The following is a 21448-nucleotide window of genomic DNA, read 5'->3' on the forward strand; positions in this document are numbered from 1 at the left end:
GAAGGCTGGCGGGATCACCGGCTGAGAGCTGGCAGGTGGAGCGCGCGTTCCATGCACTAGCTTTCCTTTATGGTGCCAGGCAGATGTGAGAAGGTCCCAGGGTCACCAAGTCGGCTGCAGGCAGGACAGTAAGAGGACAACCGCGGCAGCACAGGGACAGGCATGGGGAGCGATGGGGTCAACAGGGGCCGCCGCGCTGTGGGACCATCAGTCCAGGGCTCCTGGAACCTGATTGTTAAGGAGTAGCCGCACATCCAGACTGTTGGTGATGTTTCCTGATGTTTACATTTGAGAAACCAATTTGAAATTTTAGAAGCAGTGCAGGCCACCAGTGTGCAGTACTGTTGGAGGAGAATGCCGTGAAAGAAGGTTTATTTTCAAAAGCTTCGGTGCTTGCAGGGCAGAGCCAGCTCTCTGGAGCCTTGCAGGCTTTCCCAACGCTGGCAAAGGCATATCCAGCTTTTTTCTCCAGCTCGTCACCCTGCAAAAAGCGGCCCTCGGGCCTGGTCTGGGCCCTGGATAGGAAAGCGCAGGAAGTGTCTGTGGGAAGCCTCTGATTGTCCCCGGGGGAGGATGTACACCCACAGGGTTCCGATGAATTCTGCCTGTGACTATCCAGCTCCATCTGCCAGAGAGACCGGGGGCTGCCCGAGAAATCGATGCTGGCAGTGGCATGAAGCAAGGCAGGGCCGTTTAACAGCGCAGGGTGTGAGAGGTCCCCAGTGGCCACCATTCCGTGGAAATGAGGCCTTGAGTTGACAGAGCCATGCTGTCGTGTGTGCCGGGGACACATCGGAGGGGATACATCGGGAGCCAGCAACACACAGCTCATTGTGTTCCCTTAATATTTGAGGCACGGAGTCAGGGTGTGCTGATGAGAGCATAGCACTAATGGGTCTCCGTGGGGAAGGGCGGGTGGAGCTGCCAGGCCGGGAGAGGTTTTGCAGCCACAGAAGTAACCAGGACCCACTCAAGCAGTTGTGATCAATAAAAGATGTTGCCCTGCCAGGACTAGGAGATGCACAGCCTGCTCTCAGAGTCAGGCCTGGATTGTCTGAGCACGGTGCTGCAAGGAGACGGCTGCCCTCCCTTCCTCCATTATTCCTAACCAGCACGTCCAGAGAGTCATCACCCCGAGAAAAACCATCAGCCCACACATTTGTTATCCTGCTCCTCCCTCCCAAGACAATAGCAGATACAATCCCCAAGTGCCTCCTGGCTCTCTGCTTCTGCTGCTGTAATTGACAGACTCCTTCTGTGCCGTTGAATGCAGACCCTTCACATCAACGTAACAACACACCCAGGGCCAGCACATGCAGCCCTGTTCCATTTAATAAGCCTCCCCTTCCTTTGGAGGGGCTGAGGGTGTGGAGGGACACAGCTGAGCCTTTTGGTTTTTGTTTTTTTTTTTTTGATGCTGAGTTTTGTTCTTGCCCCCCCAGGCTGGGGTGCAGTAGCGCTATCACGACTCACTGAAACCTCTGCCTCCCAGGTTCAAGCGATTCTCCTGCCTCAGCCTCCTGACTAGTTGGGGTTACAGTCACCAAGCCTGGCTAATTTTTTTGTATTTTTAATAGAGACGGGGTTTCAACATGTAGGCCAGGCTGGTCTCGAACTCCTGACCTCAGGTGATCCACCTGCCTCAGCCTTCCCAAAGTGCTAGGATTACAGGCATGAGCCACCACACCCGGCTGAGCCTTCTGTTTTTTTGCAACACTGAGGCCAAAAGACACAGCCGTTCTCCAAGCAGTCACTCAGTAACATGAGAGAGGATCCCGGGAGATTGTTGATACATGTCTGGAGGATCATTGGGCCGGGAGCATGGCAAACCTTGACAAAGTCTGTGACTTTTCACCCAACAGTTTTAAAGGCATTTAATTTTTTTTTTTTTTTGGAGACAGAGTCTCACTCTGTTGCCCAGCAGGCTGGAGTGCAATGGTGTGATCTCAGCTCACTGCAACCTCGCCTCCTGGATTCAAGCGATTCTTCTGCCTCAGCCTCCTGAGTAGCTGCAACTACAGGCACGTGATGCCCACTAATTTTTGTATTTTTGGTAGAGATGGGGTTTCACCATATTTGCCAGGCTGATCTTGAACTCCTGACCTCGTGATCCACCCGCCTCGGCCTCCCAAAGTGCTGGGATTACATGCATGATCCACCGTGGCCGACTGGCATTTAATTTTAAGGAAATCCTTATATGCAAGGATGTTCATCACAGCATTATTTATAATAGCTAATTATTAGATGTAATTTTTTTTTTTTTGAGACAGAGTCTTGCTCTGTTGCCCAGGCTGGAGTGCAGTGGCGTGATCTTGGCTCACTGCAAGCTCTGCCTCCCGGGTTCACACCATTCTCCTGCCTCAGCCTCCTGAGTAGCTGGGACTATAGGCATCCGCCACCACACCCAGCTAATTTTTTTGTATTTTTAGTAGAGATGGGGTTTCATTGTGTTAGCCAGGATGGTCTTGATCTCCTGACCCGTCCCATCCTCCCAAAGTGTATTAGATGTAATTTAAGTGTCCCGTAGAGGAATGAGGAGCGTCCACTAAAAGAGTATTCTACAGCCATAGGTTCAAATCTGGGCTGTGCTATTATTTTTTCACCTGACTCAGGCAAGTTCTGTAACCTGTAAGCCATTCTCATTTGCAGAACCTGCTTGTTTGCCGCGCTGTCTCCCCATGTGGTTAAATGAGATGCTGTGTGTAAGATGACTGGCACAGGCCATCATCAGTGACTTACTGGACGTTTACTGTCCCCAGCGGTAGTGACTGCTAAAAATTGCATGTTTGAAGAATATGTAATGACAGGAAATAAGTGAAGCATGTAATTTCATATGATCCAAATGTCATTACAGATCTCTGTTTTTATGTGCAAAGCTAAATCGTCTCTGGAGATAGGATTGTACGTGCATTTTATCTTTTTATAGTTTTCAGTACGTTCCAGGTTTTCTTGGGAGGCATCTCAGTATTAAAAAAGGTATATGTATACATATGTCAAAACTTATCAAAATGTCTGTGTTAAATACAGGCAGCGTAGAGTACGTCAGTGATCACTCAATCAAGCTGTTAAAACAACAACACGTTCTCCTCATTCTCCCGCCGAGTTGCGGGTGTAAAGAGTTAGGATCGGGGTGTGGAGAGAGGCGAGGGCTGTGGAGATGAGACTTTTCTCTGCCCTGGGGGTGCTCAGAAACAAGAGGGTCTGCAGTAGCTAAGATACAGGGCAGACTGAGGAGGACGGGCTGGGAGAGGAAGAAATTGCTCCCGGCAGGCTGGTTGGCACATGGCGCTTTGCTGGGGGGAGTGGTGACTGTCAGTGGGGCAGTGGAGGAGGGAGTGAATGAACCTGCCCAGGAGGCTGGGGCTTCCATCCGGAGTGCAAATCGATGAGGCAGTAAGATGGGGAGAAGGCATTCAGGGAGAGGTAAGAGCTGGAGCAGAGGCGTGGAGAGATGAGCTGGCCCGGCGCGCAGGTTCAAGGGCTTGGGCTGGGAAGTAACTGGCCTGCAGTGGCAGGAGGTCCAAGTGGGTCATGGTGGAGGGACAGAGAGTGGGCTGTGGGGTGGGGGCCAGAGGATGGGATTGGGGAAGGCCAACTCCCCTGGGTCTAGGGGTTGAATGGGAAGCAGGGAGGGAGGCCCCTGCCCTAGGAACCAGAGGCTGGTAGGGCTGGAGCCTAAAGGGTTCCCGGGGACGCGTCTTTGAGCAGGGACTTTGCATATGGGCAGAGGGGCTGGCCTTGGAGGGTGGGAGGCGCTGGCTGCTTGGAGCCAGGGACCTGTGTGGTCCCTGGAAGCAGGGCGGTGCAGTGGGAAGTGAGCCAGGTGTAGATTTATCCTCCCCGCCCCTCTATGGCTGTGTGGCTTTCAGAAGTCTGTCAACCAGGGAAAGCTGGGTTTCTTCACCTGCAGGGTGAGGGCAGCACCCGCGTCGCCTGTTCTAAGAATCTGCTTGATAAATGTGCACTGTCATTATGAAGGAGTGGTGGCATGTCATCTTGATTAGGCTTAGTGATGCCTCTAAAGTGGGTTTTTCTTTCTGACCTTCTAGATTGCCAGTGTCCTGACGTCACAGAAGCCCTCTGTCCTCCTCACTTTGGTAAGTGGCTGGTGTCCAGGGGTGGGGCAGTGCTTGGCTCTGGGGAGGGTTTTTAGGGGGCCACCTCTCCTGCAGAGGTTGGGACCATAGGGGAGGATTAAGAAACTGAGAGGGGTCAGGTGCAGGGGCTCACGCCTGTTATGCCTTAAGAGGCCAAGGTGGGAGGATCGCTTGAGGTCAGGAGTTCCAGGCCAGCCTGGGCAACATGGCAAGACCCTGTCTCTACAACAAATTAAAAAGTTAGCCAGGCCTGGTGGCGTGTGCTTGTGGTCCCAGCTACTTGGGAGGCTGAGGCGGGAGACGTGCTTGAGCCCAGGAGTTTGAGGCTGCAGTGAGGTATGATCACGCCAACTGCTCTCCAGTCTGGGCCACAGACAGGACCCTGTCTCAAAAAAGAAAAAAAGAAACCAAGAGGAATGGTTATCGGTGATAAGTAGCAACACCTGCTCAGTCTGAATAGCCAACTGTTTATGGGACCCCATCCTTGAGTCTCCCCGGGGCCTGCTGTGTCCTGTCGTGAGGATGTGGACGAGACACCACACCCACTCCTAGGGTTAAGCCCGGCTAGAAGATGTATTTGTGTCAGGCTGAGCTCATGGATTTTGTGGGTGTAGAAAGTTTAATGGGTACCAAAATATAGCTAAGTAGAACAAATCAGATCTAGTATTTGATAGCACAACAGGGTGACTACAGTCCACAATAATGTATTGTATATTTAAAAATAACCAGAAGAGTATAATTGGATTGTAATAGAAAGGATAAATGCTTGAGGAGATGGATGCCCCATGTATCCTGATGTGATTATTCCACATTGCGTACCTGTATCAGAATATCTCATGTACCCCATCAATGTATACACCTAATACCTACCCACGAAAATTAAAAATAAAACATTTGAAAAGGAAAAAGGAAAGTTTACTCCCATCCTCTGTCTCCCCTGTTAATAGAATCTGAAAACCACACCCCCTGGCATCTGCCCTCAAGGTAGCAGGGGTGTGGGGCGCAGTGACTGACCGAGGGCCTGGGCTAGGGTGGGGAGTGCAAGGTGGGCTCCGGGTACGCTGGCAGGGTTTTGGAGGCACTTGGGCTGTGGCGTGCCCCCAGAGAATTCTCTGAAATTTCTCAGAGAAGTGTGCTTTCTTACACTTCGTTGAGCTTGGGAGTTTCATATAAGAGGCACGTCCACAAGCCTTCTTCCTCCCAAAGTGACCCTTCCCTCTTGTCTTTTTTTTTTTTTTTTTTTTGAGATGGAATATAAAAAGCAAAATTTATTCAAAGACCCGTGCTGACATTCTTAAATATCTGCTAGCCATAATAAATCAATATACTTTATGTTCTTAGCTCCCACAATTTAGCCTAAATATTTCCCCTGGCATGCTTATACTGGTCCAAGCAAGCATTAGGTCATGGCCTGTTCCTCTGCCTTATTTAAAAGTGTTTTTACCTTTGTCAGCATCCCACAAGTTACTTCCTCCTTCCTTTCTTCCCCTCTACCTTTGCCTCTTTTAAAAAGTTCTAAGTTGCTAGCCAGTCAGGACAAATACAGAATGTAAGGTCCCGTTCCAGCCAGTGGAAACTGGACACAGCAGTAGGGTGGACACGTCAGATTGTAAATGAGCCTGTCTCCTTTGTTCGGTGTACTCTCGTGGCAAAACTGCTGGCAAGTGTACCCTTTCTGCAGGAAGTGAAAATGGCCTTACTAAATAAATTAAGTTTATGTTCAAGTGCTATTTCTTTACGGCACTGAAGAACAAGCATTTCAGACATGGAGTTTTACTCTTGTTGCCCAGGCTAGATAGAGTGCAGTGGAGTGATCTCGGCTCACCGCAACCTCCGCCTCCCGGGTTCAAGCAATTCTCCTGCCTCAGCCTCCCGAGTAGCTGGGATTACAGGCATGCGCCACCACGCCCAGCTAATTTTGTATTTTTAGAGACAGGGTTTCACCGTGTTGATCAGGCTGGCCTCACACTCCCAAACTCAGGTGATCTGCCCACCTCAGCTCCCCAAAGTGCTGGGATTACAGGCATGAGCCACCGTGCCCAGCCTTTCTCTTTTCTTAATTGATTTTTACCGAAATAGTTTTTTTTTGGTTATTTCCTTTAGCACTTGGCGCCCTTTTTTTGCTTTACTGTTGATGGCTACTGTTGAAGGTTGTGTGAGATGGCTACTATCACAATGGCTACTGTTGAAGCTTATGTGAGATGATTACGGTCATAGATGATCCAATGTGTTTAATTTAGATGTACAATTAGACATCAAGCTGAAGTTCTGGGTAAAGAAATGGTGATTTAAAATGCCTTGCCCAGGCCGGGCATAGTGGCTCATTCCTGTAATCCCAGCACTTTGGGAGGCCGAGGTGGGCGGATTACTTGAGGTCAAGAGTTCGAGACCAGCCTGGCCAACATGGCAGAACCCTGTCTCTACTAAAAATATAAAAATTAGCTGGGCATGGTGGTGCGCACCTGTAATCCCAGCTACTCGAGAGGCTGAGGCAGGAGAATCACTTGAACTTGGGAGGTGGAGGCTGAGGTGAGCTGAGATGGTGCCACCACACTCCAGCCTGGGTGACAGAGCAAGGCACTGTCTCAAATAAATAAATAAATAAATAAAATGACTTTCCTCTCTGGAGAGGGCCCATTTTTCCCCAAGTCCCTTGTTTTGTCTCCACTCCTGTCCAACTCCATCCTTCGAGTTAAGAGAGGAATGTCACCTGCTTCATAGCAGTCCTGCCAGAGTCGGGTCCTGCACGCCTCCCCAGAAGGGCTGGATTCGACAGGACTCTTTTGGATACTATACAGTTATGGAGTGTGTGCAGGGAAGGGAAGATGGACCAGGCTGGGGAGAGCAGATTTGTAGTGGGAGTGGCCCTGGGTCCTTGCCTGTGCCTGGGCAGCCTGGCTGGTTCCAACAGGGTGCTCTGACCTCCATGGAGAAGGCCTTGCTGTGCAGCTGGAATGCTGCAGAGCTTGGGGGGCCCCCACTTCCTCCACTTGGCAAGTGGTAGCAAAGGAGGGCTGCCCTTGTGTTGGGGCAGGGTGGCTCATGTGTCAGGGGAAGGCAGGAGGGGATGGGCTGGTTGGGGTGCGGAGGATCCTGTTCTTACCTGTCCTGAGCCTGGCTGGAGGTCTTAGAGGTGCAGGCTGTGGGGGTACCGTGCAGCCCTGTGTGACATGTCTGTGTTCTCTCTCCACAGCGTGGCGTCAACACGGACAGCGGCAGCATCTGCAGGGAGGCCTCCTTTGACGGCATCAGCAAGTAAGTCCTGGGCCCCCAGGGACTCTTTCCCCACCCTCCCCTACTCCCACCTTCACCAGCACATCTTTCCCGGTCTACAAATAAGACATGAACTATGTAAACTTCTCTTTAAGGCGTTTGGGCATTTTGAGGAAATGTTTAGAAGCATAATTTGCCAAAAATCACCTTGATTTTTCTTGAAGGAAAGGTGCCCCATCTCTGTTTGCTCCGTAAGGAAAGTGCTCAGGCAGCCCTGCCACTGGGCAGGGGCAGGGGCAGGGGCAGGCACAGGTGGCGCTGTTTTCCCTCTAGCGATCTGCTGTGAGCCCCTGTGGTCTGTGCATCAAGCTGCCCCACCCTGCCCTTTTTTTTCGCTCTGTCACCCAGGCTGGAATGCAGTGGCCTGATCTTAGCTCACGGCAACCTCCACCTCTCGAGTTGAAGCGATTCTCCTGCCTCAGCCTCCTGAGTAGCTGGGATTACAGGCATCCGCTAATTTTTGTATTTGTAGTAGAGATGGGGTTTTGTCATGTCGGCTAGGCTAGTCTCGAACTCGTGACCTCAGGTCATCCACCCACCTTGGCTTCCCAGAGTGCTGGGATTATAGATGTGAGACACTGCGCCTGGCCCAAGGCACCTACCTCTCTTAGTCCCAGCCATTAACCCCTTCCAACCCGGCTCTCAGCAGCTCCCCCATGTCCCTTGCTGCCCTAATCCCAGGTAGGATCCCCTTAACCTCTTCTCACTCTTAACTAACGAAGCGCCAGGCTAAGCCTCCAAACTCTGCTTGGGAAGCGGTTCCCCTTTTCTCTCCAGGCAGGAGGACAGACCTTGGGCACAGGGAAAGAAGCCCCTCCCTTGCTTGTCACCCCTCACCCACGGCCCCTGGGAGAGCCTGAAGAGGGTAGGAGAGCCCTCCACGATGGCTTTGCGTGGTTCCCTGGACTGGCTGGTGACTGGCGCTGGGGGCCTGTGGCCTGCATTGTCGGCTGATGCTATAGCAGACAAGGCCCCTGCGCTCGAGACTGCTGAGCGTGGACAGTGGGCAGCTTCCAGCCCCACCTCCGACACCTGGATCCCCAGCCCTTCTCCTGCCATTCATCCCCTGCAGCCCCCATGTCCTCTGTTGTCCTCTGGTGGACCAAGGCAGTGATGGAGGAACCGCCTTACAATTGTGTATGAGCCCAAGCTGCTGGAATCTGTGTGTGTGTGTGTGATGTAGGGGTGATTAGGAGGGCTTATGAGCTCATAAATATGTATCATCTCCCTCCTCCCCCTATGCTAAGAGCGATGGGGCGGGCGGGGGGTGGGTAGTAGGTTTGCTTTTTCACTGCGCAGATCTCCGTGTCCTCCTGGGAGTTTCCCCAACGCGGCCCCGCCTCCCACACCTGGCAGCAATTAGCCCAGCTTGTTGAAATGCTGGCCATGGAGGTGGAGCTGCTCTCTCTCCCCAGGCCTCCCAGGCCCTCAGAGGGGGTACAGGCACAGCCAGCTGCTGCCTTTCCCAGGCCCAGGGCTCCCTGAATCCCCCCAGCACTACCTGGTGCTGGGTCTCCAGTGTCCTGCACACCTTTCCTCGACCATGCCATGGAACCTCTCTAGGTCCTCTGCTTGGGTCTCTGCAGCAGGGGGACCCTCAGCTCCTCCACATGTAACCTGCTGCTGCCTGGGCTTGTGGTGGGCACTGGAGGAGATCATGCTCACCTGGAACCTGGCTCAGAGCTGGTGCTCCGTGACACTTGCCCACAAGCAAACCCCAGCAAATCCCATTGCTCCTCTGTGCCTCAGTCTCCCCATCTGCATGGTGAGCCAGGTGGGCTCCAGGATCACTGATTCCCAGTTTTCCCTGATGTCAATGAATCATGGGCCATCTCAGCGGTGAGAGCGTTGCTTGCTCCTCCTCTGGAGAGAATGCGGAGCCCCCCAGGAGCTCACATCTGACAGCTGTGTGGTGGGCGTAGTCCCAGCCAGGAGCTCCAGATGTGACCCCTGAAGCAGAGCTCTGCCAGCTGCTCCTTGAGGTTCCCCGAGGGAGGCTGGTGGGGCCCCGGGGAACCCTCATCACTGTCAGTGAGTGTCAGGAAGCCAAGGCTTCATTCTACCCCCCAGGAGGATTCCTAGGTGTGACCTCTCATCCCAGCTTTTGTCCCCTGTTGCCCCCCAGTCCCCGTGGCCCCTGCCAAAAGCCCAGAGGAAGCTGTGCTCACCAAACTCCCCACCCCACCCTGTCACCACTGGGACACTTTTTGGAGAGCCAGGGACTGCCTTACTTTTGCACCATCTCCCCAGGCACCAGGCTGGTATCTCTCCAACCTCTGATCCAGGCCAGACTGGTGCTGACTGGGGGGTGCTCACCTGGCCCCTCAGCTGGGGGCTGGGCTGCGACACTGCCCCCCCACCACACTGGGTGCTGGTGCGTCAGTTTCCGCACCCATGCGTCGGGCTGCTGGCTGAGTCTCTGACTTGGCTGATGCAATGCGCTGCGGGTGAGGACCCTTGTGGCCATCTTTGGCCTGCTTGTTCTACTCCCTCCCCTCCTTGTTCCTTGCAGGGGGTCATCCACTGATGTCTCCCCCCTTGGGGTCTTCCACCTCACTGTCACCAGTGCTGCTTCACTAAGGCAGGAGCCTCTGGCTGGTGCCCCCTACCCTGCTTGCCGTGGACCCTGACATGGGGCCCCAGCCTCTGCCTCCAGCTGCCCCCAGCTGCCCCCAGCTGCTTCCCTATGGACAGTCTTGTCTGCATTCCTGGGGTCCAGGTGCAGCTTATCCCCCTGCCTTCCACTCACCCAGGCCGCCAGCACTTCTGTGCCGGGCTGGGCAGAGACTATGTCCCCAAGAGCCACTGCCGCTCAGCAACCACGTTCCCCTGCCTGCCGGGTGCACCTCCAGCTCCTAGCTGGGATATTAATAGCCTGTTTCCCAAGCAAGATGAATCTTGCTGTCCTCCTCTCCAATACGCAGCTGCTTCCGCCCCAGTTGCCTCTCACTGCTCTAATGAAGCTCCTTGTTCCTGGAATTGTCCTTTCTGACCCTTTTAAATGTCTCTGCAGCACCTTGCGCCTTGGGCTTTGATTGACCTCCTGCTCTAACAGAAGTTCAGGTTTGGCCTCTTGGTTTGACCTGAGGGGCACACCCCTCCCCAGCTCCCCTTATCCCCTGGCCTGCAGGGAAGAGGAGCTTGTGGTAGACAGTGGCCCCCACTGTCTTCCCAGCCTAGACCCTCAGGGCCCTGGTCCAGCTGGATGGTTGGCCCTCCAGGTGTGGCTACTTGGGGTGTCTGGCCTGGGGTCTGTCCCACTTGAGCTCAGCCTTGGTCTCAAACCTCCCTCTGCCTCCCCAGATCAGGCCAGGCCGCCTGCTCCCTGCAGTAGGAGTGTGCGGGGTCTCGAGGTGTGGGGACAGCAGAGGACAAGGAACAGAGGGGACAGGGCAGAGTTGGGCTGAGGGTGGTAAGCAATGCGTACCGTCAGAGAGACCGGGGGAGCCCCCTATGACCTGAGGCCCTGGGCTCACCCAGTGGTGTGGCTCGGCATGATGGCAGTAGCGTGAAGGGCGTAGGCCGGGATGGTCTGGAGGGCGTTTTGAGTTTGTGGTCTGGCCCAGGCCGCAGCTCCGTGTGTGGCTTGATTGGAGCAGTCCCGAGGAAGATTTGGGAAGAGCAGGCCTTGCTGCGGGCTCTGGCAGGAGGGGTGGGTGTGGGCATGGGGTCAGGTGCTCATTGCCAGGTCCTGGCAGGGGCATGATGGGGGGTTGGTTTGGGGGCTGGGGTTGGCGGCTGAGGTGGGGAGGGGAACCCTACTGCAAGAGACCTGAGACTTCTTCCTGTGGATGGCAAGCACCACGGGTCCCTGGAACACTTGGCTCCTGAAGTCTGGGAGCAAAGTCAGACATGGTAGATTGCTGAGAGCATCTAAGGAGGTAGACTTTAGGCCAGGTTTTCCTGAGCGCGGGAGACTGACCATGAAGGAGAGATGGTCTGTTGGGGGATTGTTGGCAGGGGCCGAGTGGCCTGAGCTGAGGGCGGCCTGTCCATCAGGTTTCCATGCCTTAGCGGGGGTGCCTTTTTGGCACAAGGCAGTCGCCTTCCAGACAGACAGAAGCTGTACCCTGGGCGTGGGCAGTGAGTAACAGGGCTTCGTTTCTTGCCATTGGCTGAGAAAGAAATATGGTCGGTATTTTACATTTCTTGTATCAGTGTAAGAAATACAGTTATTCAGGCTAAGTGTATTTCTTATCTTTTGGCATTTACTTAGATCACCTTGCACATTTGAAGACAATTGGTAACGGATTGATTCTAAGCAAGCAGTTAAAGATGAAATTCTGAATTTGGGAGTTGTTAATGCAGAAATATTAATATTCAAAGATGTGAATTTTAAAACCCAGAAAGTAGAGGGACGTTCTTAAAACTTGATGATTACAGCAAAATACCAATCTGTGGTTTGAGGACCATGGTTTTCTGGTTACTGTTAATTTGGATATCAAGTTAATATTTAGGATTGGCTTCCTTTTTTTTTTTTTTTTTTTTTTTTTTTTTGAGACAGAGTCTTGCTCTGTTCCCCAGGCTGGAGTGCAGTGGCACGATATTGGCTCATTGCAACCTTCACTTCCCAGATTCCAATAATTCTCCTGCCTCAGCCTCCCGAGTAGCTGGGATTACAGGCATGTGCCACCACACATGGCTAATTTTTGTGTTTTTAGTAGAGACGGGGTTTCACCATGTTGACCAGGCTGGTCTCGAACTCCTGACCTCAGGCGATCCACCTGCTTCGGCTTCCCAAAATGCTGGGATTACAGGCGTGAGCCACTGTGCCCGGCCAGGATTGGCTTTCTAATTGTGACCCATGGAGTTCTCGGTGAGGGGAGGGATCCTCAAGAGGTGAGAATCTGACCCAGCCCTTTGGCAGGGAGCAGAGTGGAGGGGCTGCCTCATCTTTGGGTGAGATACTCCAGGGAAGAAGACAGGGGCTTTGGCCCTTTGATCTCCAGCCCACATTTAGAGCTCATCAGGAAATTACACTGTGCTTCCAGGGCACTCCTACCCTCACAGGCCCAATGGGATTTCGTTGATACTTTTACACGATTAATACATGCTCATTGTAGATAATGCTAACCAGCATGGAGGCAAAAACGAGAACTATATGAATTTTATTACCCAGGGTTCAACCTGTTAACCTTGTCTTTTGGATTCTTCCATGTGTGTCTGATTGTGTTTCTCTGAGTATATTTTCATGTCTGTGTATCTGTGTATATACATTTATCTGTGTCTGTGTGTACCTGTATATGTGTATATCAGGGTGTAGATCTTTTTGTATGTATTTGTCTGAGTATGTGTGTGTATATCTGTGTGTCTGCATTCCCCTGAGCTTGTGCCTTAGTGTGTGTTTGTGTGTATGTGTTCTTGTTCATGCCTGCCTACGTCTGTGTGTGTCTGTGCATATACAGTGGGGTCTATCTGTGTGTGTCTGAGCATTACCCTGTTGTGCACATGGCTGTGTATGTCCATGTGTGCCTCTCTCTCTGTGTGTCTGTGTGTGTGCATCTGTGTCTGCGTGCTGAGTCACTCTGTGCTGGGTCACTTTGCTGCTTGTGTGCATGTGCGCGTGTATATGCATACGTACGTTGAGTAAAATGAAACGGTGGTGGTGTGTTTGTCTACTGAGTACATTGGCCACTGCTTTTCCTGAGGTCAAAGTGGCATTTGGTGCAGTGGGAGCCGGAGGCTATTTTGTGGTCTTGATTTATGTCACCTGCTGCCCTGTTCTTCACTCTGAACCACACTGGCTGCCCGTAGTCTCTTTGATGTTTCATAAGTAAGGCTTTGATTCCACAACATTTAGGTTGACTTTGAATCATATAGTCCTGTTTGTATAGTTAAGGATCCTGAAAGCTTCAGAGATCTGGAATCCTCTCAGTCTGCTGTTACCCCCTTCTCTCTTCTCTCCCCTGTCCCTGCCCTTGTTCAGTTGGCTCAGCTAGGAGAAGGGCTGCTGGCCTCACAACCATGGCATTACATCAATGTTTTCAACACCATTAACGGAGCCTTGGAGGGTCCCTGGCTTGCAGGAGGACAGGAGGTCACGACTCTGCATGTGCTTGTGTGTGCTATCCTTCCCTAAGATGGGGCAGGTTGTTTTTTCTTTCTTTAAAGAGACAGGCTGTCACTCTTGCCCAGGCTGCTGGAGTACAGTGGTGCAATCATGAATCACTATAGCCTCAACCTCCTGGGCTCAAGTGATCTTCCTACCTCAGCCTCCTGAATAGCTGGGACTACAGGTGTGGGCCAACACACCCAGATAATTTTTAAATTTTTTGTAGAAACAAAGTCTCGCCGTGTTGCCCAGGCTGGTCTTGAACTCCTGGGCGCAAGTGATCTTTCTGTGTTGGCCTCCCAAACTGTTGGGATTACAGGTGTGAGCCACCACACCTGACTAAGGAGCAGGTCTTGGAATCCAGAGAGTTGAAGTCTTGCCGAGGCTTCTCTGCTGAGGCCTATAGCTTGTGCTAGGCTACCTTGTTCTCCAGCTTGAGCTCTGGGTCACACATGGTTCTCTTGTGTCAGAGATGTGCCCTGACTTGATCCTTTTGTCTCCTGAGGTCACCTTTTCAATGATGTTCATCTTATCGAAGAACAGCTTTTGGCTTTGTAGATTTTTCTTATATGTTTCCTTTTTATTTCATTGCTTTCTGCAAGGGGCATTCTTAGGATGGAAATTCAGATCACTGATTTTCAGTGTTCTTTTCTGCTGTGTATATTTAGAGCTATGAGTTTTCCTGTGAGCACTGCTTTAGCTGAATTTCTCACAGGTTAGGATATTTCATATTGTTATTTTCTAATTTCATTGTATTTTTATCTTTGAACCATGGGTATTTTTTGATTTCTCACTTAATTCTGTGATTAATGAACGTTCTCTGCATCTCAGCCCTTTAAAATATGTTGAAACTTCCAGCGTGTGACCATTATGATAAATGTTTCACATACACTTAAAGTATGTACTCTGCAGCTATGGGCCGTAGTGCCCTGTATATGTCAATTACATCAAGTTGGTTAATTTATTGTTTATATCTTCTATATCTTTCCTGATTTCCCTGCTTGCTTATTCTGTCACTACTACGTTATTTTATGGCTGAAAATATTTTTTCTATGGATAGTTACCACATTTCGTTTGTCCATTCATCAGATGGTGGACATCTGGGTTGCTTCCAACTTTTGGCTGTTCTGTGTAATGCTGCTATGAGCATAGATGTCAAACTTCTTGTGTGAACATATGCTTTCAGTTCCCTTGGGTATATACCTACAAGTGGAATTGCAGGGTCATCTAGGTGCCTTTCGTGTCTTTTCTTGCCTATTTGCCTTGGCTAGAACCTGCAGTACAGAGTTGAATAGACTTGGAGACAGCAGACATGCTTGCCTTGTTCCTCATCTTAGGGGAAAGCTTTTAGTCTTTTACCATTTGGTATGTTATGATATTAGTTGAGGGGATTTTTTGTAGATGCTTTTTATCAAGTTGAAGAAGTTCCCTTCCCTCCCTAGTTCATTGAGTGTTTATTATGAAAAGGTGTTGGATTTTATCACATTGTTTTTCTCCATCTATTTATACAAGCATATGGTTTTGTTATGTGTTCTATTAATATGATTGATGTGTTACATTGATTTATTTTTGTATGTTGAAGGAATCTTGCATTCCTGGGAAAAAATCCCACTCGGTCATGATGTATATATATCCTTTTTATATGTTGCTGGATTCTGTTTGCTAGTGTTTTGTTGAAAAATTTTTGTGTCTCTCTTCACAAGGAATTTGGGTGTGTAGTTTTATTTTCTTAAGGTGTCTTTGTCTAACTTAGCATCAAGGTAATACTGGCCTTGTAGAATGGTTGAAAAGTATTGCCTCCTCTTTTGTTGTTGTTTTTTATTTGTTTGTTTGTTTTGAGACGGAATCTCGCTCTGTCTCCCAGGCTGGAGTGCAGTGGTGTGATCTCAGCTCACTCTACCTCTGCCTCCTGGGTCCATGTGATTCTCCTGCCTCAGCCTCCCAAGTAGCTGGGATTACAGGCGCACACCACCATGCTTGGCTAATTTTTAAAATTTTTAGTAGAGATGGTGTTTTGCCATGTCGGCCAGGCTGGTCTTGAACTCTGGACCTCAAGCCATCCTCCCACCTCTGCCTCCCAGAGTGCTGGGATTATAGGCATGAGCCACAGCTCCTGGCCCTTTTCTGGTAAGAGTTTATGAAAATTGGTGTTAATTCTTTAAACATTTGATAGAATTGCTATTCATTTCACAGAAGACATTTGGTCCTGGGCTTTTCTTTATGAGAAGTGTTTTTTTTTTTTTTTTACAAATTTGATCTCTTGTTAAGGTCTGTTTAGATTTTCTCTTCCTTCCCTCCTTCCCTCCCTCCCTCCCTCCTTCCCTCCTTCCTTCCTTCCTTCCTTCCCGGAGTTTCACTCTTGTCACCCAGGCTGGAGTGCAATGGCACGATCTTGGCTCACTGCATGCTCAGCCTTCTGGGTTCAGGTGATTCTCCTGCCTAAGCCTCCCGAGTAGCTGGGACTACAGGCACAAGTCACCACGCCCGGCTAATTTTTGTATTTTTAGTAGAGATGGATGGGGTTTTGCCATGTTGGCCAGGCTGGTCTCAAACTCCTGACCTCAGGTGATCTGCCTACCTCGGCCTCCCAAAGTGCTGAGATTACAGGCGTGAGCCACTGCGCCCGTTATAGATTTTCTATTTCTTATATCAGTTTAGTAGTTTGTGTCTTTAGGGATTTGTTTCAAATAGGTTATCCAATTTGTTACTATATGTTATTTATAGTATTCCCTTATAAACTTTTTTGTTTCTGTAAAGTCAGTAGTAATTTCCCCCTTTTTCATTCCTTTAAGGTTTGATATGTGATCCATTGGTTATTTAGGAGCCTACTGTTTAATTTCTACATATTTGTCAATTTTTCTATTTTCCTTATGTTACTGATTTCTTATTTCATTCCATTTTGGTCAGAGGGCATGCTTAGTGTGATTTCAGTCTTTTGAAATGTGTTGGAACTTGTTTTGTGACCTAGCATAAAGTGTATCCTGGAGAATGATCCATGTGCACTTGAGAAAATGGCTATTCTGCTGCTATTGGCTGAGTGTTTTAGAGGTGCTTGTTAGGTCTATTTGGGAGGGGGCGGGTGTGTGTGTATTTTTTTTTTTTTTTTTGAAACGGAGTCTTTCTCTGTCACTAGGCTGGAGTGCAGTGGCGCGATCTTGGCTTACTGCAATCTCCGCCTTCTAGGTTCAAGCGATTCTCTTGCCTCAGCCTCCCGAGTAGCTGGGATTACAGGCGCCTGCTACCATGCTCCGCTAATTTTTGTGTTTTTAGTAGAGACGGGTTTTCACCGTATTGGCCAGGATGGTCTCGATCTCCTGACCTCGTGATCCACCCACCTCAGCCTCCCGAAGTGCTGGGATTACAGGTGTGAGCCACCTCGTTTTTGTTCAGGTCTTCTGTTTCTTTTTTAATCTTCTGTCTAGTTGTTTTATTCATTACCGAAAGTAGATTATTGACGTCTCCAACTATTGTCAGTTTCTCTCTCCAATTTTGTTAGTTTTTGATACATATATCTTAGGGCTCTGTTACGTGCATATGTTTGTAATTGTTTTATCTTTGTGGATTAACCTAATTATCGTTATAAAATGTCCTTCTTTGTCTTTAGTAAAACTTTGTATCTTAGGGCTTATTTTGTCTGATGTTAGTATAGCAATTCTAGTTCCATTTTCATTTCTGTTTGTGTAGCATATCGTTCCTTTTACTTTCAACCTATTTGTGTCTTTGAATCTAAAGTGTATCTCTTTAGAGCATATAGTTGAATCATATTTTAAAAATTCATTCTGCCTAGCTTTTATTAAAAAGTCAAAAAATAACAGATGCTGGCAAGGTTGCAGAGAAAAAGGAACACTTATACACTGGTGGTGGGAGTGTAAGTTAGTTAAACCGTTGTGGAAGACAGCGTGGCAATTCCGCAAAGACCTAAAAACAGAAATATCATTCGACCCAGCAATCCCATTACTGAGTATACACCCAAAGGAATATAGATTATTCTGTTCTAACAACACATGCACGTGTATGTTCGCTGCAGCACTATTCACAATAGCAAACACATGGAATCTACCTAAATGCCCGTCAATGGTAGACTGGATAAAGAAAATGTGGTATGGTATACACCATGGAATACTACGCAACCATAAAAAAGAATGAGATCATGTCCTTTGCAAGAACACGAATGGAGCTGGAGGCTGTTATCCTCAGCAAACTAATGCAGGAACAGAAAACCAAATGCCACATGTTCTCACTTACGAGTGGGAGCTAAATGATGAGAACACGTGGACACGTAGAGGGGAACAACACACACTGGGGCCTATTGGAAGGTGAAGGGTGGGAGGAGGAAGACAATCGGAAAAAATAACTAATGGGCACTAGACTTAATACCTAGGTGTCAGAATGAGCTGTACAACAAAGCCCCATGACACAAGTTTACCTGTATAAGAAACCTGCACATGTAACCCTGAACTTAAACTTAAAAAAAAAAACATTCATTCTGCCAATCCTTGCCTTGTAATTGGAGAATTTAATCCATTTACATCTAAAGTAATTATTGATAAGGAAAAACTCTACCATTTTAAAATTAGTTTTCTATGTCTTATAACATTTTTGCTCCTCACTTTCTCCATTACATTTTTTTGTGTTTGATTTGTTTTTGTATTGTAACATCTTGGTTTCTTTCTCATTTCCTTTTCTGTATGTTTTAGCTATTTTCTTATTGATCATGGGGATACAGTTGACTATTAAACTTGAAAATCTAGTTTACATTAATGTCAACGTAATTTAAATAGTATACAAAAGCTTGCCCCTAGATGTCTCCTTTTCCTCTTTCTCTTTAGTGTTGTTATTGCCTGTGGATTGCATCTTTATTCATTTTGTACTTATCAATACAGATTTACAATTATTGCTTTATTTAGTTGTCTTTTAAGTCAGGAGAGAAAAGGAGTTATAAACAAAAAATACATTTATACTGTCTTTATATTTATCTATATGGTTACCATTGTCAGTGTTCTCTTTCTCTTCATGTGGATTCAAGTTACTCTGTAGTATCTTCTCATTTTAGTTGAAACAGTTCCCTTTAGTTTTTCTTTCAGGTTAGGTCTGCTAGTGATAAATTCTCTTGGGTTTTGCTTATCTAGGATGTTTTAGTTCTCCCTCATTTTTAATAATGGCTTTACTGGATATAGAATTCTTGGTGGACTTTTTTTTTTCTTTCAGCACTTTAAATGTCATCCCTCTGCCTTCTGTTCACCATAGGTTTTGATGAGAAATCAGCTATTAATCTAACTGAGGATCCTTTGTAAGTGATGAATTATTAGTACTTTCCTCTTGCTGCTTTCAAGATACTTTTTTGACAGTTTGATTATGATGTGTCTGAGTATAGATATCTTTGAATTTGTCCTACTTGGAGTTCATGGAGCTTTATGGATATGTAGGTTAATGTTTTTCATCAAATTGGTAAGGTTTTTGCTTTCTCTGCATTCTTTCCTTCTGGTACTCCTATTGTGTGTATTTTGGTATACTTGACACAAGAGACCATGCTGTCTGCCTAGTGGGGATTGGGGCTGGTGTTTTGTAGCCATAAAGCTTACTCTCCAACTGACTGCATTTGGAGGACATGACCCAGGCTGCGAGGTCTGCTGCAGGAAGGGATCAACAGGCCTTTCGTGGGTCAGGAAGTCATGAAATTCCAAGTGTGGGACTCTCTCCTCATCATGTGTGCATGTCTTGAATGAGGTGGTTCTTGCTGGGACATGATAGACTGTTGGATTAATGGGCTTGATTTCTTTTCCCCCCACAGGTTCAAAGTCAACAACACCATTCTTCACCCAGAGATCGTTGAGTGGTGAGTGCGGGCTGTGGTCGCCGTGCCTGTTTGTTGTGCTCAGCTCATGGGGATGGAATGCCCTGTTGTTCCTGCCCACACCATCTCAGAGAGCCCCTCCAAAAGCAGATTCCCAGAACCTTCTCCCATAGCCTTTTCTGTTTTGCTTGTTCTTCGTTGTTGGTTGGCTGGCTGTACTCTTTTTGAAAGGGCATGAGTCACTTAAACATCAATGAAACTTATTTGCAATCTTACAAAAACTCCTACCATAAGTAAACCAAACTTAGATAGCTCCAGCATAAGGTAGGTAGTGAAAAGGGCAGAAATAAACATCACGCATAATCCCATTGCCAGAAAGGTAAACACATTTTCCTCACATCACGCATGTGTCTTGACAAAGGTGACATTCTGTTCTACACATTCTTCTGTCACCTTCTTCCTTCCTGTGGTGATATGTTAGCCCTTACCTGCTGCACAACTGGCTTCTACTAACTGCCTACAAAGTGAGCTGTTTTATGCTGGGCATCACCTCTGTGGGCCCTGGAAGTGGCCCTCCAATCCCAGCGTGCCACCAGTTTTCTTCCTAAGCCATCGCATTGCTCTTTGACAGCAGCAAGGCGTTTTTTCTTTGCACTTACTGAGAATGTAGAAGAGAGGCGAGGCCAGGCCTTTGCCAGATCATCACTTGCCTAGGAGATGTGTAGCCTTCTCACATCTGACCCTAAGTCTGTATGATCACATTTTCTTTCCCGTCTAGCTGGGAACTCTGACTCGCCTCATCTTAGAGCTTGGGACCAAGGAGGTGTCCTGAAAGATGAATGGGCATTGGCTGTGGAAAAAGGAGTAGGAGAGAGTGACCCAGGCGAAAGGACCACTCGTTCACAGAAACAAGAGAAAGGGCGGTGGCTTTGTGTGGCCAGTGCGAAGCCAGGAAGCAGAGCCCGAGAACAGTTGGAGAGACAGGCAGTGGCTGGGTGGGCCTTGGTGTCCGTTTTGACTTTTTCTTCAGAGGAATGGGAAACACAGGAAACCCTTGAATGGTTTAAGCAGGAGAATGGTAAGATTGGGTTTGCATTTAAAAAATCATTTTGACCTCAGACTAGAGACCCAGCCTCATGGCAAGTGTGGGACAGGTGGCAAGTTAGGAGGCTGTTGCAGGGGTCCAGCTGGCAGTGGAGGGCAGAGGCAGGACAGACTGAGTGGTGAGGCTGCAGTCGAGAGGGAAAGCTCCTGGGAGGGACCAGTTGTGATGCGTGAGTGAAGGGCGGAGTTGAAGGTGACTGCAGGTTTTTGTCCCGCACAGCTAGGTGGTATGTCACTGAGATGGGGACAACTGGGAGGGCCAGATACCAGGGCAGATCTGGGACTTGAGGTGTGTTGAGTCTGAGGCAGGTGCCAGTGTGAGAGAGAGCTGAGCTGGGGGTGGAGAACTGAGGGCTGATGATAGGTGCTAATACTGCACCCTCAGGGTTAGAGGCCAGTGGGTTGGACACCCCTCACAGCCACCCTCTGTGAAGACGGGGCTGGTGTTCTTCAAGTTCACAGTTACCTCTTGTTTTTATAAAGTAACAAAGCCGAGCTGGTGGCTCACGCCTGTAATCCCAGCACTTTGGGAGACCAACATGAGAGAATCACTTGGGGCCAGGAGTTTGAGACCAGCCTGAGTAACAGAGAGAGATCCCATCTCTACAAAAACAAAATTTCAAAAAATTAGCCGAGCATGGCATTGGACTCCTGTAGTCCTAGCTTCTTGGGAGGTCGAGGCAGGAAGATCGCTTGAGCCCAGGAGGTCAAGGCTGCAGTGAGCCGTGATTGTACTATCATACTCCAGCCCGAGTGACAGAGCGAGACCTGTCTCAAAAAAATAAAGTAATAAATGCCTGACTTGTCTGTAAAAAGCAAAAGATTTATAGGATCTGAAGAGAAACCAGAGAGCCTGTCCTATCTGTAGCCCCCATTTGGCGGAAGAATAAATCCTGGATACTTAGAATGGGCCATGTCCACTTACACTGCCTCACGTGGGACATTCCCTTGTGGTCGCTTACAGCTTGGGTGCCTTGGAGACCACAGCTGGGTTCTGTACTCCCACATCTCCTAAGGGATAAGTCATTAATTCGTCACTTTCGAAGAAGCATGCTTTAATTCAAGTGACATTTTCGAGGCTTTGAGGTCGAGCCCGCAGTCGTGAGCATACCTCCCAACTTTATTAAA

The 21448-nt window shown here is 48.7% G+C and overlaps 1 protein-coding gene across 1 annotated transcript in view; it reads left to right on the top strand.

The window, feature by feature from the left end:
* PEPD (peptidase D) overlaps positions 1 to 21448 on the top strand; it is a 140006-nt gene that overhangs the window by 24195 nt on the left and 94363 nt on the right. The window contains exons 5-7 of the mRNA XM_007996242.3: positions 4050 to 4097; positions 7291 to 7352; positions 19214 to 19258. Coding sequence (XP_007994433.3) covers positions 4050 to 4097; positions 7291 to 7352; positions 19214 to 19258 — 155 coding nt within the window. The remainder of the gene's footprint in view (positions 1 to 4049; positions 4098 to 7290; positions 7353 to 19213; positions 19259 to 21448) is intronic.

This window comes from Chlorocebus sabaeus, chromosome 6 (assembly GCF_047675955.1).
Source record: "Chlorocebus sabaeus isolate Y175 chromosome 6, mChlSab1.0.hap1, whole genome shotgun sequence".
Taxonomy (NCBI): Eukaryota; Metazoa; Chordata; class Mammalia; order Primates; family Cercopithecidae; genus Chlorocebus; species Chlorocebus sabaeus.